The sequence below is a fragment of the Zootoca vivipara genome, chromosome Z (genome assembly GCF_963506605.1).
Source record: "Zootoca vivipara chromosome Z, rZooViv1.1, whole genome shotgun sequence".
Taxonomy (NCBI): domain Eukaryota; kingdom Metazoa; phylum Chordata; class Lepidosauria; order Squamata; family Lacertidae; genus Zootoca; species Zootoca vivipara.
Window position 1 is genome coordinate 40,109,665 of NC_083294.1, and position 18,891 is coordinate 40,128,555.

The following is an 18,891-nucleotide window of genomic DNA, read 5'->3' on the forward strand; positions in this document are numbered from 1 at the left end:
AGGACAGGCTGGATTGAATCTGCCCTGAAATTAGATGCCTCATTAACTGCGGAGAGTTGCACAACTACTCAAAATTTAAACTTCCTCTTTTCACTGGATTACAACTGTCATTACAAATCATGCAGATGAATGAATGCTTGAAAATGGCCCTTGTAGGTCTGTGATTTTGCTATGATGAATCAGATAATAAATGTGGGAGGCACGGGTGGTGTAATCTTTATATCAAGAACATATTTTCTGCAATGCATTGCGCTATTGTTCAATATGTAAAGTACACCACCACACTGCTGTTCAGGAAAAATTGCTCCTGCCTTTCAATTGCAGAGAGGTATTTTATTAGAGATTTGCCCGATGGGTGATTCAGAAAACAAATATAAGCAAAGAGCTACATGGATATGGATTTTCTTGCTGCAAGCCAGGACTGCTGCTGTTCAGAGGGACCTCTCGCACAGAGATTCAGTGCCTGTTCCTGGCATCCCAAAGCCTGATCAATTATTTCTTCTGGTTGCAAAGATTTCAACAAGGCATTGCTCACAAGATTTCAAAACTACCACTGCAGGTTTAAGGACTACAAACATTGCAATTCCTTATTTAGAGGTCAGGCTGTTTCAGCGAAATGCTGCAGCATGCATGTTCACAATTCCAGCAACCCATTACACCTCCCACCCCAGCCAGCAGCCAGTCAATGTTTCATGGCCCCTGAAAATGTTGAGTTTGGGGGGGGGCTCTTTTTTGTCGCCACCCCCTCCCCCCCCCCCCGGAAAAATATGTTTTCATATTTCTGAAAACCTGATAGTTCCTGCAAGCCTGCCGACATCTAGCTGATGTCCCTGGGCGCTGCTGTCCTTGCTGCGTAACCAAAAGAGGGAGAACATTATTTGTTTCAGTTGATGGCCGATTTATCAGGACTTATATACCCAGAAAGTACCAATTTCTCCTGAATTGCAAGAGGCTGGGCTAGATGACCCTTGGGAATACTTCCAGCTCTGCAATCCTGTGATTCCATGGTGTGACTTACAGGATTTGTGCTTTATCAGTGTAATCACTGACCATGGTGTCCCTCAAGTGCTTAAGTTCTGATGCTGAACTGGGGCTGGAAGGGCAATGCAGTTACAATCTTTCTGGACTGACAGCTGAGAGAATACCTCAGAATCCAAATGGAGTCCAAATACCTTAGTTATATGGAATCTTATGAGCATTGCCTGAATGGTATAGATCAGGGGTTCCCAACAAATTTTTCTCGAGGACCCCTCATCGAGCCGCTATTGTGACAAGGACCCCATTAATTCCTAATCCTAAAATTAAAAAGTGAGAGCCAAATTAAGAGTCTTTTTATATTTTATATTTATACGTTTTTACAGTTACAACAGAGTACTCCATCAGTATACAGTTAGTTTTAATTTTCAGTTCTTAATGAGATGAACCACTTTTTAACCAACGGTCCATTTTTAACTATGCGAACTGTAGCTTCCGCGAAAAACAACGCTTTGTTTACAAACACTACTGTTTTGCAAAGAGGCAGAGCACGCCAGGGAGGGGAATGGAGAAGACAGGGTACCTGCGCAGTAGCGCACAAATGAAGCCGATGCGCGCAAAGCATCTTGGGGAGGTGAGCGTTAGTAGAATGTGCGCGCTGCCTCTTTGCAAAACAGTAGTGTTTGTAAAGCGCCACCTAACGGCATACAGCAGAACTACTGCCTCTATCTAATTCTAGTTTTGCGCTAGACTCTGCTCATGCAGGAAGCGGCCAAAACAAAAAATCTGTTATCATACGAAATATACCGTATTTAATATATTTTTTATTCTAATAGCATCTTGCGGACCCCTCTGGCATAGCCTGGGGGTCCGCGGACCACCTGTTGGGAACCACTGGTATAGATTATTGAGAGTGTTTTAGAAAAATCTGGTGTTGGCTTTTACACCCCAACTCTCCATTAAGGGATTCAGTATCCCTTAAGTCTGTTATCTGTCAGAGAAAATTGGATGGAGGCAAGGAAGATGTTATTTTCTATTGAAAAAGGGTCCTCGTCCCCACACTCCTTGCAAGGAGGTGAGAGAGCAAGAACAAAGGTCTGCAAGCCCCTTTAAAGACTTTTAAAATTCCCCACCCCAATCAAAGGCCACCCAAAAAACATCCTACATGCATCACAGAAGGAGGCAGTCTCCAACAGAACACATGGCAACCCTTGTTCACAGTGTCATTTTTGCTGATTTTCAATTTAAAAAAGCTCCACAACTTTGCCCAAAGAAGCTCAATAACCCTAAGCATGTTTCTCCTTTCCTGTCTGTCAAGATAATGTTTTACTGTTTGTATTACCTGGGCAGTCTGGCCATTCTTTCGAGATGGTAAATACTTTAGTTCTTGGGTCCAGGTCCAGCATGCCCTATTCATACACAAAATATACCCTCAAGACAGGATGTGAAGGATTTGTAAGTGAAAAGAACTACTGGGAAAGATTTCTCAAAGATATTGCCTTCTGCAGAGGAAATAGTTGGGGTCATTAAGAGTCAAGATGGCTTCAGGATTGCTCTCTTGGAGGTTGGATGGCGGCTAACAGATTGAGGTTGGATCCTGACGAGACAGAAGTACTGTTTGTGGGGGACAGGAGGTAGGCAGGTGTGGAGGACTCCCTGGTCCTGAATGGGGTAACTATGCCCCTGAAGGACCAGGTGCACAGCCTGGGAGTCATTTTGGACTCACAGCTGTCCATGGAGGCACAGATCAATTCTGTATCCAGGGCAGCTGTTTATCAGCTCCATCTGGTACGTAGGCTGAGTCCCTACCTGCCCAAAGACTGTCTCACCAGAGTGGTGCATGCTCTAGTTATCTCTTGCTTGGACTACTGCAATGTGCTCTATGTGAGGCTACCTTTGAAGGTGATACAGAAACTACAATTAATCCAGAATGCGACAGCTAGACTTGTGACTGGGAGCTGCCGCCGAGACCACATAACACCGGCCTTGAAAGACCTACATTGGCTCCCAGTACGTTTCCAAGCACAATTCAAAGTGTTGGTGCTGACCTTTAAAACCCTAAATGGCGTCTCCACCTCCATCGTTCTGCCCGGACACTGAGGTCCAGTGCCGAGGGCCTTGTGGTGGTTCCCTCGCTGTGAGAAGCCAAGTTACAGGGAACCAGGCAGAGGGCCTTCTCGGTAGTGGCACCCACCCTGTGGAACACCCTCCCACCAGATGTCAAAGAGAAAAACAACTACCAGACTTTTAGAGGACATCTGAAAGCAGCCCTGTTTAGGGAAGCTTTTAATGTTTAATAAATTATTGTATTTTAATATTTCTGTTGGAAGCCACCCAGAGTGGCTGGGGAAACCCAGCCAGATGGGCAGGGTATAAATATATTATTATTATTATTATTATTATTATTATTATTATTATTATTATTATTTCAGACATGTGGTTTATATAATTATGTATGTGTGTTTGCCTTGTGCATTTATGAACATTTCTTCTATATTTGAAACCTTATCATTCTTATAACAAAAGCTACCTCATTAGTTCAAATTTCGTTAACTGTTTTGAACCATTTAACAGCCATGGAATGATGTCAAATCAACAAAACATACAAAATATCTAGGCACCAACACAAACCTTTTAGGTGCCGAGGATTCTCCAAGACATGGTATAACCATCACTGAATATTGTGCTATTTGCACAGTAATTTAATTGAGAAATCTATCTACCCTTGCATGCAGCCTGCTACGAGGAATTTTTTTCTCTCTAAACCCTTTAGAAGTTAAAACAATTTTTCTTTTTAAAAAAAAAAATTCCCAGGCTCACTTCATTTACTGCAATTGTCCTTTATCAGAAGAGCCCTCTAAGTTATGTGAAATGACATTACCTCACTGCTCTAGGCTTTCCAATTCTCTGAACAGGAAGGAAACCGGCACACATCTCTTTAAGAGCCATTTCCTCTCTGCTCTATTAATTCTGGAGTCAAGCAAGCCACTCCTTTGTGCCATAGCAGAGCAAGATAGGAGCTGCTGCTAATACAATGGCTCTGTTTTTCATCTATTTGGTGTGGCAAGTGCTGCAGAATTTTCCTCTCCTCAAAGAGAATGCACCTTTCATTTCTCATCAGTCATTTAAAGCTCTTAAAGGGAATTCATAGAGGCAGAGAATTTCTAGAGACCACAGTGTTTAATTTCTCAAGTGACAAGGACAATAGTTTTTCCTGTAAGACTAACAGGGAAACTGTCCTCCCAACCCCGGCTGTTTGCAAACACTCTGCAAAGGGCACTCTGTGCATGTTCAAAAACAACCTCTTTTTTATTAGATGATCACATTTTCCTAGATATCACACTGAAAATAGGTTCTTTCCAAACATGTGCTGTGTTTCAGTTTTAAAAGTCCTAGAGGGATCGTTGTGCTGGTCCAAGGGTAATCCGAGAGGTGAGGTCCAGGGCCAGTCTGAAGTCTAAGGAAACAACAAGGGGTCAGTCCGATGAAGCTGAGGCAGGGTGCAGGGCAGGAAACTAGGCGAGGTCAGGAGCAGGAAAACAGGCAAGATCTGGCAAGCAGCAATGTTGCTCCCGCAACCTGGGGCGGGGTCTGACTGCCTTTTATTTCTGACGAGGTAATGACCAATCCGGTCTCAGGTCTCGCCTGCTGTTATGTATTGAAGTCACTGTACATAGTTTTCCCTCAGGTCCTCGGCAGTTGTTTTAGGAGGGGTACTTTAGGAGGGAACTTTGAATTATGATTGTTACATTGTTTGAGCCAGCCGGCTATAAAAGTAGGCTGGCTGAGCAGTGCATCTCCCAAGTGTGTTCTTTAGCTGCCGGCGGTGCAGATCTTGACTCTTGGCACTTTTGACAGGCGGCAACCCACGCAGTGCTGGCATCGTCCATGTTCGGCCACCAGATGTAACACCCAGCCAACGCCTTCATTTTGACAATTCCCAGATGTGCAGAGCCTCAAGGACGCATTGGCGGAGCTTTTGAGGAATCACGATTCGGTCCCCCCACAATAGGCAGCCACGATGAGCTGAGAGCTCATGTTGTCTGGTCGCAAACAGCTGGAGATCTGAGGCGAAGAGAGCTTGCGACCATCCCCTCCACACCCAGTTGAGCACACGGCTGATAGTCTGGTCCTGGGCAGATGTGGAGGCCACACCAGTAGCCGACACTGGAGCTGCTGTTAGGTCTTCAATCATGAGGATTGGTGATGCTGGAACTGGGTCTCCCACAAGCATCGGAAGAGGGCGCCGGCGGAGGGCGTTGGTGTGGCCCAACAATTTCCCCAGGCAATGGATAAGGTAATAGTGATAGGCCGCCAAAAAAACAGTCCATCACAGCATGCACAGCGAGAGAACAAGTAGAGTTGGCCTATCACCAGCGAGGAGCATAGCTGCCAAGTTTTCCCTTTTCTTGAGAGAAAGCCTATTCAGCATAAGGGAATTTCCCTTAAAAAAAGGGAGAACTTGGCAGCTATGGCGAGGAGGCCTAGGAGTGGCTTGTGGTCAGTAATGAGGTTGGATCTTCTGCCGTAGAGGTATTCGTGGAACCTCTTCACTCCCGTCACAAGTGCCAACGCCTCTTTGTTGAGTTGGCTGTAGTTCCGTTCGGCTGGGGCTAGTGTCCAGGAGAAATAGGCGAGTGGAGCTTCCCTGCCGTCCAAGCCTGAGTCCCAGGCCATCACAATCGTGGTGGTGGTTGTGGGGTGTCAGGAAATTGTTGTTAAAGAGAATTCTACACAAAGAAAACTTCAGATAACCATATTTTCTAAAGGCCTCCAGATCCTGGCTTCCAGATTCCCTGCCCAGTTCACACAATCTCATCCTCTTTTTTGTTTTTGTTTTAAGTTAAAAGGCAGGCATCCATAGCACAAGGCATCTCTTTGCATTCAATATTCATAAAGCACAACAATCTTGTGACTGGGATCCCATGTGGTCAGACTGCAAAAGCAACTTTCGGGTTTGTGAACTTGTGATTTTGCCACATGGAAAGAAAGAAAAACTATCTCTCATACTATATGAATAAAATGGTGACTTTCCTCTGGTCATGTGAATCAGTCCCCTTGCTACATTACTGCTTGACGGACTTTTTTTCCCCAACAGTGCATTTTCAAATATGCTTTCCCTGAACAAATTATCAGCCTCAAAGCAGTCCCGAAAAGTTGAGGGAAGTTCAGACGGAGTGTCCTAGCATTGGCGCAAAGAGTTTGCCCTCCCTCCCCCCCCAGTTAGCAACAAAGGAAATACCACTTTGTCAGAGGTGGGGGGTGCACTGAACAGTAAATCATTTGTAGATCGGCACACCCAACCCATTAGCCTGCAAACATGCTGAGAGACTGAACAGAAAAGTCATCAACACTGTTAAAAGTACTGTATAGGAGAAACAAAATTAAAAAAAAATTCATTCCAGTAGCACCTTAGAGACCAACTAAGTTTGTCATTGGTCTGAGCATGCACACTTCTTCAGATACACTGAAACAGAAGTGAGAGGGTGGGGAGGGGTATTACTCAGAAGGGTGGTGGGAATGGGTGATTGGCTGATAGGTGTGGTAAACCTGTTGACGACTGTTAACGACTGCAATTGGTCTTACAGGAAAAAGCAGGGAGTGAGATGGCTAAAGATAGCTTTATCATGTGTAATGAGATAAGAATCCAATGTCTTTATTCAGATCAGGTCTCTCCATGGTTTTAAGTTTGGTAATAAGTTGCAATTCGGCAACTTCTCTTTCCAGTCTATTTCTTAAATTTTTCTGTAATAAGACAGCTACTTTGAGATCTTGTATAGAATGTCCTGGGAGATTGAAGTGTTCTCCTACTGGTTTCTCTGTCTTGTGATTCCAGTATCAGATTTATGTCCATTTATCCTTTGGCGTAGTTACTTCTCTAACTGGAAGTATAGGAGAATAAAGGAGGATGGTGCCGTAGCATAGAGGGAAGGTGTGGACGGAATTGGGGGGGGGAGACGAATGCCTCCTTTGGAGCATGCTTTCACAGAGTGGGAGTAGCTAGGGGTGCTTTCATTACATAGGTAGATAGATGTTACCCTTTAGAGCTTTGGAGATGCCAAACTCCATGCATATGTGAGCACCAGGCGGCTCAGTCTCATAGCTACTGTCATTTCCTACAGTGGCTCCAATACAGCACCACCCAAGGTGATCCCATTGTGATCAATTTAAATGGTGGCTTCCAAGCAGCCAACACTACTCAACACCAGAAACTGCCTTATAACCGAGCCACCCCATTGGTTCGTCAAGCTCAGTACTATGTACACTAGGGCTGGGTGATATATATGTGTCATCCAAAACTGGTTTGAAGTCCATATTGTTATATTGGGTTTTGTGATTTTTGGCCTGGCAGTGTATCACGAATCATGACGTATGTTGGGCTGGGTTATAGGTCATACAAAATGGGTTTGAAATCCATATAGTGATATCAGTTTCATAATTTTTGACCTGGCAACATATTGCAAATAATGGGTGTGGGGGTGTTACGCAAAAAATCACCATGTGGGAGAAACTGTGAAGCCAGCCAATGCCTCTACATAGCTGTATAATAATAATAATAATAATAATAATAATAATAATAATAATAATAATAATTTTTTATTATTTATACCCCAGCCACTCTGGGCAGCTTCCAACAGAAGTTGCACTCACAATATGCAGCTTCTGAATGGAAAAGCAAACAATAAAGGTGATGTACTCATTCTGGTTTTCATTGCCCAAGAGCCATAATAAAGAACGCCACCCCACATTTCAAGCTCATATCTGCCTGCTCAACGCTGATATAAAGTACAAGAATAATCTATTGCAGGATGTTCTTGGCCTGGTATCTCAACCTCTCTAGCAATACTCTCTCCTCATTTTTTATTCCAACTTCTCCAGAAAGAGGCAGCTTTGTAAAACATGTTTAAGGAAGTAGTCCCATTCCTTGCTCACTACCCAGAAAGAGAATTCCCACTGCAGAAGAACTATTATGCTTGAAGGAGTGGAGAAGTCCTCTGGGAAATGGTGGGAAAGGAAGGAATCAGAATTCCATGGGGGATGAGAATCCAGAAGGGTGACAGGTACCTGATACCCGATCTCTGCTTAAACAAGATTTTAAAACAACACCCCCATGGCCCTGCTTAGCCAGCCAGCCAAGTGCAGCCTGCAAGGACTTGGATGCAGTTCAAGAAGCCTGCTTTGTGAAATTCTGGCAACGAGTGCAGGTGTCTGTTCTCCAAGGCAGAGGTGGCAGCAACCTGGCCCTTAATCGCAGGCAACTAATCTACTGTGCACTAAACAGCAAAGGTAGTGAAGAGACTCTGTGCCAAACAAAATGCAAGAAACCACAGAATGAATAGAGAGCTGTCTGGATGGAGTGGGGTGTGAGGGAGAGAGAAAAACATACCTTTCTCGCTTAGAAAAAAATCTTTATGATGCTGTTTGACTCCAGTTCCCATAAACCCCAGCCATCCTGGCCAATGGTCAGGGACGATGGAAGTTTTCAGCTGGGAGCACACAGGGAACACCATCATTGCTCTAAACTAGGTTTAAAATGTTGCTCTGAGCACATACAGACTACCATGGTTGCCCTTACACAAGGACCACAAGGAAGATTAAAACATGGAAGATTAAGGTGGATTGCTAGCACTTGAAACAGTTTAGTTCCACTTGCAGCAAGGTTACTCCCTCAGTGCTGTGAAAAATTGAGCTATGTGTTGTGACAAAACGATTCTTTACAGTCTTTAGTTTATTCACATTGACAGCAGTTCCCTGTAAGGGAAGACACTGTTTCTGTTTTAAAGATTAAGCCAACATGACCATGACCACTGAGCTACTTTGGTTAGATTTCCCCCTCCTCACTCCAAATTAAAAATGTGCATATAAAAGAAGTTTCTCTTTTGAGATTCGCACATGCAAGGTGGAAGGAAGGCAAAGAAATTGTACTAGTTCTCTCTGCCTTGGGAAAAAAAACCACACACCCCTCTTCACTCGAAGCGTCAAATTAGTTTCAAGTTCAAGGAACTATTTAAGCTGATACTTCACGTGCCAAGTCAGAAGGATCTCAGCACATGCTTAAAGTGTTTCTGTAAAAGAAATGCCTTCTCAGTCTGGGCCAAAAACAGAATGAAGACCCCAGGAGAAAATAGTGTTAAGTAATGTCTCTTCCACTTCATCTAGGTTAAAGACCAGTTATTTATTAGGGAAACAAAGAATGTTGTGTGCATCTTCAAAAGCTGCAGGGCTCCTTGAAGGAATATCAAGAGAAGGGGGGGGGGTTGCTAACAAATTGGACAGCTCAGATGGGTGTCCAAGGCTTAACAATTCATACGGTAATAAATGGTCAAATCTTTCTATGCTTAAAAGGCATCTTTTGCCAGAAACAAAATGGTAGATATTACAGCTGTCTGCTTTTAAACACTTAAGCTCTAAAAATAGCTTATTAAAGCAAAGCAAAATAAAACCAGTTGGAAGGGCATCCTTAATCTAATATAGACTTGGATTGTAAATGTGCAGGCTCCTTAGCCCCCACCCTCCTTTGAGGAAATAAAGACCCGCACGACGGAATTCCTTTGCAATGTGACCTCAGACATGCTTCCCTCAGTCTTTATCTGTCGACACAGCAGAGCTGTTGACCTTTCACCAATGACCTGCACAGTCAAGAAACAGCCTACAACCTATTTGAATAGAAACATTCCACGCAATGGTTTGCCTTTCTTTCTTTCTTTCTTTCTAAGTGTCCCCCAACTATTGCTTTTTTTGTTGCTGTTTCTGCTTTTATCAATTTTCTCTCCTAAGATTCTGCTGGGCTTAAAAGGATGCAATGAAGCCCCTACCTAGCACCAACAGTAAATCACAGTAAATATTTTGCTCTGGGCTACAGGCAGTCCTCTGAAGACTGCAGAAGTTTCATTCAAAGAGAGCCCTAGCTCATTTAATGGCACTAAGGTAGGCTTTGCAGTGGTGCTTTTAAGTGTGCCCTTTCCATTTTAAACTGCTGGCCCCTGTCCATGGTTCCAATGAAGCATCACAAGAATCCCTTCTTTTACAGTTTGGTTGAGACTGCACACACAGCACACACACCACAGTTAACATCATGTTCCTTATTTTGCCAGCAGTGCCCTTCAGCTCTCTATATTGGACAAACAGGGCAAACCCTACGCCAAAGGATAAAGGTAAAGGGACCCCTGACCATTAGGTCCAGTCGTGACCGACTCTGGGGTTGCGCGCTCATCTCGCATTATTGGCCGAGGGAGCCGGCGTATGGCTTCCAGGTCATGTGGCCAGCATGACAAAGCCGCTTCTGGCAAACCAGAGCAGCACATGGAAATGCCGTTTACCTTCCCGCTGTAGCGGTTCCTATTTATCTACTTGCATTTTGACGTGCTTTCGAACTGCTAGGTTGGCAGGAGCTGGGACCAAGCAACGGGAGCTCACCCCGTCACAGGGATTCGAACCGCCGACCTTCTGATCAGCAAGCCCTAGGCTCAGTGGTTTAACCACAGCGCCACCTGGGTCCCTACGCCAAAGGATAAATGGACATAAATCTGACACCAGGAATCACAAGACAGAGAAACCAGTAGGAGAACACTTCAATCTCCCAGGACATTCTATACAAGATCTCAAAGTAGCTGTCTTATTAAGAATTTCAGAAATAGACTGGAAATAAGTTGCCAAATTGCAACTTATTACCAAACTTAAAACCATGGAGAGACCTGGTCTGAATAGACACATGGATTCTTACCTCATTATACATGATAAAGCTATTTTTAGCCATCTCATCCCTTGCTTTTTCCTGTAAGACCAACTGCAGTCATTAACAGTCGTCAACAGATTTACCACACCTATCAGCCAATCACCCATTCCCACCACCCTTCTGAGTAATACCCATCCCCACCCTCTCACTTCTGTTTCAGTGTATCTGAAGAACTTAGTTGGTCTCTACGGTGCTACTGGAAGGAATTTTTCTATTTTGTTTTTACAAAGTTGTGTTAGCTTGCAGCAAGCTAAATTTGTGTGCTGCTGAAAGTTTTTCACCACTGTTTTATTTCACCTGTCCCAAAAGCAGAGAGCAGAAAACTCTGCATTGAAGTCCTTAAACACCTTATGTTGCTGGGATATTTATTTCTTGCACCTTTTCCACAAGTAGCTCAAGGTAGCATGCATGGTTTTTCCCCTCCTTATTTAAATACTGTACCCACAAACAACCCTGCAGGGTAAGTTAAGCTGAGAGGCAGCTGCTACCTCAAGGTGACCCAGGGACCTCAAGGCTCAGTGGAAGATTTGAACCCTGGTCTGCTGGGTTCTAGTCTGACACTCTAACCCAGCGTTTCTCAACCGCTGTTCCGCGGCACACTAGTGTGCCGCGAGACGCTGGCTGGTGTGCGGCGACGTGCGGCGACGAGAAGGGCGATTTGCATTGTCACGTGCCTGGCGGCTGCCAATAAGTCACAACAAGCCACCGGAAAGGAAGCCGGCCGGGTCACGACGCGGGGCGAGCGCAGCTCTCAACAGCCACCACCACGGGAGGGTGGTTTTAGACAAACTTAAAGAAGCTGGCTGGATGAGCTCAACCTGAAACTTGCTGAGCAAAGGATTGTGCTGGCAGAGAAATCAGCGGCTTGTGAAGCCTTATTACAGGAGATTGCAACCAACACAGCAATTGGCAAGTGTTTCTTACAGTCATAATTATATAGTCAATATACGGCGGCACAGAGTTAATTTTTTTAACTTTTTAAATGGTGGTGTGCCTCGGGATTTTTTTCATGGAACAAGTGTGCCTTGGCCCAAAAAAGGTTGAGAAACACTGCTCTAACCAGTACACCGATAGGCAGGAATCAATACAGGTTGCATGCAGACCAAGAAGAATTGTCACACTTGACCAGACATCTGGGGGAACAGAACAGTGGCAGTGGCCTGCCAAGCAGCAGGGAGGACAGCACAAACATCTGGCTCACATGCTCCACACAGAATCGTGTGACTCAGTAAAGGGCTTTCTGCATCCCTGCCAAACAGACATGATCACAACAGACATGAGAAATAATTCTGCTTTAGATCCCAGATGTCACTCTCTTGAGTGACAATGCATGTTAATTAAGGAGTACACAAATGGAAAGCACGAGACAGCCACTTTGCTTTCAAGAAAGACAACTAGGACAACTAAGTAGAACGCCCTGATTCAGAGGTAGTGCATCCTCTGATACAAGCAGAGGTTGGGGGACACTCATGAATCAGCAGGGTGAACAGTATGGAGGCCCCAGTAAGCAGTCCAAATCTCACCCCCACCCCACCCCTCATGTGTGTGTCCAGTGGGATAACATTGAACTAAGAGAAGCTTGATTGTAATTTTCTTCCAATATTTTGATCTGTTGTCATGAGGCCCCTAAGATGCATGGGGCCCATAAGCCAGTGCCTATTTGGTAATCTGGCACTGGGCACAGAAACTCACTCACTCTTCCAGTGGAGAAGAGGAGGGCAGACCCCTCTTCACCTCTGCAATAGTTGGAGAGATCCTCCTTCCCAGCCTGCCATAGAGCTCTTTGGAGGAGGAGGGGCTTCTCCCCCATGTACCTTCCTCCCCATGCCTCCCCTCCCGTTCAGCTTGCCCAAGAGCTGTTTGGTGGACTAGGAGGAGCATGAGCAACATGAGTAGGAAGCAGCACAAGGGGTTACTCTCTCCAATGTGCCTTCCTTCCCACTACAATTGCACACCTGCAGTTTTGATAGCAGGGGAGAGAACCAAGAAGTGGCGAAGAAGAAAGGACTTTGACACCTTTGGTTACATGGACTCTAATGTTGCTCTGTAAATACAATGCCACGTGGCTTTTTCAAGTTGCATAATACATAATAGAGGTATTATACTGTAAGGGAGGAAGTGTCCACTCTTCAGCTACCACCACCCCACCACCTTTTAAATACTTCAATATTTTAACACTACTCAAAACCAAGGCAGACAGAAAGGAAGGAAGGGAGAAACAAAACAATTCTAAAGGAGGAAAAAAAGGTTCCCTTGCAGTGTTTACAGCTCAACTATTGTAGTGCTTAGCTTGGTGGATGAGAAATTAGAAGTGAAAATGATTAGAGAGGAACTAAAAATAGATGTGACTGGTGCATATGCCTTGTTCAGTTTCAGAGGAAGAGAAACTATTAGAATAAAGGGAGTTGGGGGGGGGGAGAAAGAAAAGTGTAGCAGTCTATAGCTTGACCCAACTCCTTTGCTGGGAAACAATAGATCCTGAGGTTATACTTTGAACCAGGAGTGGAGAGCCGTGTTGGTCTGCCGTAGTCGAAACAAAATAAAATAAAAATTCCTTCCAGTAGCACCTTAGAGACCAACTAAGTTTGTCATTGGTATGAGTTTTCATATGCATGCACACTTATCTGAAGATGTGTGCATGCACACAAAAGCTCATACTAATGACAAACTTAGTTGGTCTCTAAGGTGCTACTGGAAGGAATTTTGTTTATTTTGTTTTAATTATTGTTCCCCAGGTACCTAAATGCATTGTTAGGGTTAGGGTGGCAGAAAAGCATAAACTCATCTCTTAACTGCCCCATACGGTAATTAGAGGAGTGATCTGTTTGATGGTGCTTCCATAACGATTCAGTAAGATAAAGAGATTTATGTCCAACACTCAATAAGTTTTGATATGCACATAAGCATGCACACCTAACTTGTGTGTGAATATTCTGTAAGTATATTACAGAAGTGCGAATATAATTGCAAGTATATTTCTCTAGGTATATATTCCGCCCCCTCTTAGCTCTCCCAATAAAGGAAATATGCTAATGATGCAATGCTTGGGGGTGGGGAGCGAGAGAGATTTGTGATTAAGGAACAGGAAAGAGGACAGCGAGATGAGGAGAGGGAGAGCAGATGATTCTGAATCCTTTGTCTTTTTTCCTACAAAAGATAAACACTTTCCCCATTATCTACCAGTATTGCGTTCAGGAAGTCTCTGAGCGGTCTCCGAAGAAACCCAACCACTTAATGCATTCGACACGAAGAACAATGTATACCTGCAGAATCATCTCGTTTTAATACTGTACTATATTGAATTACAGTGAAATTGGCTGAAATGTTATACTGTATATGGTTTATTTACTTCTACTTGGAAATGATGGAAGCCTGCAAAAGGCATGCTACAACTTTAAAAAAAACAGCAAGAAGGGGTTAATTCTTATGTTCCTTATGTACCAACAGATGCCAATAGCCAGATTAGTGCATGAAGAAGGAAAGGAAACAAAGTGCATGCTTTCGGAATCACTCCAGCGAAATAAAGGTAAATTAAAAAACAAGCATGAAACACGAAAGTGATTGAACACCCACCCACTCTGGTGTGTGGTGTGACAAATAGGTTATAAGACTGTAATAGAGGCTTTTGCCTTTCAGCTCACAAAGATGCAGAGAGCTGAAACCAACAATAATATGTTAATTAGATGCTCCTCTGTTTGGGTATCAAGAGCCTATTTGCACCTCTTAATACGGATTACCATTACCTGCTTGGTGAATAAAATTAACCCATTTATCAAGCAGCAAGGCCTCCTCTCAGCTCTTATTACAAACAGAAGGGGATACAAGATTGATGTCCCTTTAATATGAAAGCATCCAATTAAATCATTTGAACTAGAAGCAAAAAAGGGGTGGGGGGGGAAACACCCTTCCACTTAAATTTAGAAATGGCAAAATTGCTCACATTAGGGCTAACATGACCTCTTGTGGTATCAAATATATTCTAACACAGAGAGAAGTATTTGGGGGAGGACCTATCAGCCAGCATCTGCCCACCAAATTGCAGAGTCCACACATGTGCAATTAAACACACTTCATTGGCTCTCTAGATATGTCAGTAGTGGGTAGGAGGTGACTAATTAAGTTAAACGAGAAGAGCAACCGTGAATATTCCACCTCCGTGTCCTGTGAGGAAACACAGGTTAACAAAACAGAACCGGGCAAATTCTATTATAAAATCAGGCTGGGAATATTCTGCTGCCAAACGGTGCCAGGGGTAACCCATACTCTGCACTCTGAATGAACTGGCATAGCTCAATTGGTAGAGAGCATGATAATCTTTAATCTCAGGGCCAAGGGTTCAAGCTCCACATTGGGCAAAAGGTTCCTGCATTGCAGCGGGGGGGGGCAGACTAGATGGTTCTCATGGTCTCTTCCAACTCTTCAATTCTGTGATGAAGGTACCTGAGATAGATGATGAACTGCATACTGTATACAGCATTTTGCAGAAGCTGACAGCAAGAGGAGGGACAGAAAAAGTTTTTGGCCTAAGGACCAAACTAGCCATGGGCTCTTAGCCGTGGGAGATTTGGGGGGGGGGAGGGTAATATAAGGCTCCTCTTCCCACCCCCTGCTTTCACAGAGAGAACCAGGCTCCCACACCCCTGTAATTAGTTCACAAAAGCAAAATAGGTAGCTGTTCATGTCTAATTTGGCCCTTGAATTCCAAGGTGTCAGATACCATTTGCTTATTGTAGAAATTTATATCCTACACATCCATGCCAGGACAGGCTACCGGGGGGGGGGGGGGCTACCAGGGGGCACATTGTCAAGCATTTGTTTATTTATTTAATTTGTACAGTGCCCTTCATCTGTAGATGTCAGGACAGTTCAGAACACAAAAACATAAATACAAGATAAAAACAACAACAAGAAGGGGAGGACAATGCCCCTCCACCCCCTCCCACAAACACATTTACAAGGCTATAGGATGTTAATCAGCCAAAGACCCAGGTTGAGGAGGAACACTTTCATCTAGTGCCTAAAGTAAGGCTAGGCAATATATTGATATATCGCCCAAAACTGGTTTGATGTCCATATCGTGATATTGGTGTATGTGTGCTATGCAAAAATCACAATATAGGGAAAACTGTGAAGCCAGCCAATGCTCCTACATAGCTCTGTCCTTACTTCAGACATTGTGATATATCAGTATATCACAATGTTTAGTTGGTGATATATCACAGTGTTGAAAACCAGATTATCACCCAGCCCTAGCCTAAAGTTATACAGTGGTACCTTGGTTTATGAACACAATTGATTCCGGAAGTCTGTTCATAAACTGAAGCGTTCATAAACTGAAGCGAACTTTCCCATTGAAAGTAATGGAAAGTGGATTAATCTGTTCCAGACAGTCCGCGGAGTACTTAAACTGAAGCGTTCATAAACTGAAGCGAACTTTCCCATTGAAAGTAATGGAAAGTGGATTAATCCGTTCCAGACGGGTCCGCGGAGTACTTAAACTGAAGCGTTCATAAACTGAGGCATGGGTGTAATTGGTTCCGGAAGTATGTTCATAAACTGAAGCGTTCATAAACTGAAGCAAACTTTCCCATTGAAAGTAATGGAAAATGAATTAATCCGTTCCAGATGGGTCCGCAGCGTTCATAAACCGAAAATTCATAAACCGAGGTGTTCATAAACCGAGGTTCCACTGTATAATGAAGGTGCCAGGCAAACCTCCTTGGGGGAGAGCGTTTCACAAACAGGGAGCCACTGCAGAAAAGGCCATCCTCTGAACCTCTCACAAAGGAGGCACACGAAGAAGGGCCTCAGAGGATGATTGCAGGGTCCAGGTAGGTTATTAAAGTATTTCCATCCTCAGCCAATTAAGGCTCCATAGGTCAAAACCAGCACTTTGAATTGGGCCTGGAAATGAATGATCAGCCAGTGCAGTCAGGCCAAAGCATACGCTCAAACTCTCTCCCCCACCCCGCCCCACCGTGAGTTGCCTGGCTGCCAAATTCTGCAGCAGAAGTTTCTGAACTGCCTTCAGGGACAACCCCATGTATAAAACATTGCAGTAATCTAACCTAGAGGTTGTCAGAGCAGAGACTACAGATGTTAGGCTATCCCTGTCCAGATAGGGGCGTAGCTGGACCACCAGGCAAAGCTGATGGAAGCACTGTGTACCGCTGAGGCCTCCGGAGCATCAAGCAACAGTAAAGGATCCAGATCCAAGCTATGTACATATCATCACAAGGTCTAGAACCTTAAAAAGAGACAGAGGCATGATTAGAAGAAATGCCAAACAATTTAGAGCTTTGGCGGGCACACGTGCTGCCCGCGAGTAATTTTTTGTTGTTGCCGCAGACGCCCTTAGGTTGGTCTGGTTGCTATGAGTCTGCCTCTCAATCCAAAGCCCTTCCTAAACGGGCTGACTGGGAAGCCAGTGATGGTGAAGCTGAAGTGGGGGATGGAATACAAAGGCTACCTCGTCTCCGTCGATGGCTACATGAACATGCAGCTTGCAAATACAGAAGAATATATTGATGGTGCATTATCTGGACACCTTGGTGAAGTTCTGATAAGGTGCAATAGTTTCCTTTATATAAGGGGTGTGGAAGAAGAAGAAGAAGGAGAAATGAGAGAATAACTATTTGGGGGGGGGGAGAAGTTTTTTTTAAAAAAATTGTGCTAAGAAATTTAGTTGTCCGGCTTTGTTTGTTTGCTTTTTAAAGGTTTTGTCAAGTAACATTTTTTTTATGGCCAAAGAATAAACATCGGGAACAAACTTCATAGTGTGCTCCTTCTTCCTCCCTTCACCCATGGCAATTCTCTTCCTTTCCTGGCTTGAGGCAGAGCAGGCTGCTTTTGAACTGTGGTTTGTAGGGCAAGCACAGAATGTAGTTGGCTGGATTGGATGCAACAGCAAACCATGGCTTGCTTCAAACTAGGAAGAGAATGGTGTATTTGACAAGAGGAAATAAGTGTGCTCACGCATAAGGCTCAGGCAAGTAACACTGAGTTTTGGCATTACACCTGTATCAAACCATTCGTGGAGCTAGAGTGAGCATCACACGGTAAATAAAATATACACATAACTACTTTGGTCCATAAACGTTCACCAACAGCAGTTGGCTGAACAAGAAGGCAATTATTACCCAAGCACCTGTACCCTTTATTCTAAGAGACTAAAGGCCAGTGAAACTTGGCCTAAAATCTGATCAAAGGTTCAAAGCTCAGTTACAGAACCAGTTTGATAGTTAGGTTACGGCCATGGAACATATGAGAGCCAACATATGGCAGAGAGTCTTCCTCTTCCTGCAATGAGTTATCACAGAACTTGAACTTTACACTTAGAACAAAAGGCAAGCGTTTCTGGGTCAGACAGTTTCACTTCCACCCTGGCATCCTTTGTACTATGAATCAAGACTGGGTAGAATATATTGAAAGATGCCATATTATAAGCCACGTGTTATTAGAATAGTAGATTGTCAACCATTGGGTGGCATCTTAAGGCTTTGCAATAGCAAACAATGAGAAAAAATAGAACTGGGGGCTGGCAGGGGAGTTGCATGATCCTCAATTTTTTTTTTGTTTTGCTGTCATGTAATACTGGATTACCTTGGAAGTTGTGAATCATAACCCCAATGAATTCTTCAACCCAAAAAGAAAAGAAAATGAAGGATGTCAGGGCTTTAAGTAATGAGCCACTGCCTTTGCAGTGCATAAATAAATCTTGGGTTAATTTATTTTCCTCTGATGGAGTAAGTTCTAGTGTGGTTTATCTGTTGTATATCACCAATTAACCATTCCTGAATTTTAAACAGAGCTGTTCATTATTATATTTTATATTTTAGTTACAGGCTTTTGGGGGGGGGTTAAAAACAACACCCTGCCGCAATAACACAATTAATCCAAATCTGGAGAAATAAAAACGATGTGATTTATAAAGCAAACAAACCAGTTAGAACGCAGCTAATTACATTCGCTCGAGACTAGCTTGCTTTCGCCCTCGGTGAGTGTTTGTTTCAGCTCCCAGTGCTCTGATAGTTCCTGACAGCTTGCTGGGACACGGGAAAGAAGTAGGTCAGAGTAAGCTAGAATCTGCAACAGAGGATCCCGTTCGACAAGCTTGTAGGGTAATACGGAGATCGAGGAAGTGTGTAATGTAGCGACAGTGTTTGAGACACATAACAAAC

The 18,891-nt window shown here is 43.9% G+C and overlaps 2 protein-coding genes across 3 annotated transcripts in view; one reads left to right on the forward strand and one right to left on the reverse strand.

Annotated features, from left to right (window-relative positions):
- MAMLD1 (mastermind like domain containing 1) overlaps positions 1-18,891 on the reverse strand; it is a 126,985-nt gene that overhangs the window by 68,695 nt on the left and 39,399 nt on the right. The window lies entirely within an intron of this gene.
- On the forward strand, positions 16,813-17,362 carry LOC118084030 (small nuclear ribonucleoprotein F-like). The gene has a single exon (XM_035113253.2). The coding sequence runs from the start codon at positions 17,085-17,087 to the stop codon at positions 17,340-17,342; it is 258 nt and encodes an 85-aa protein (XP_034969144.1). The 5' UTR covers positions 16,813-17,084; the 3' UTR covers positions 17,343-17,362.

Coding starts and splice junctions, on each gene's coding strand:
- LOC118084030 (XM_035113253.2), top strand. CDS start 17,085: ATGAGTCTGCCTCTCAATCCAAAGCCCTTCCTAAACGGGCTGACTGGG.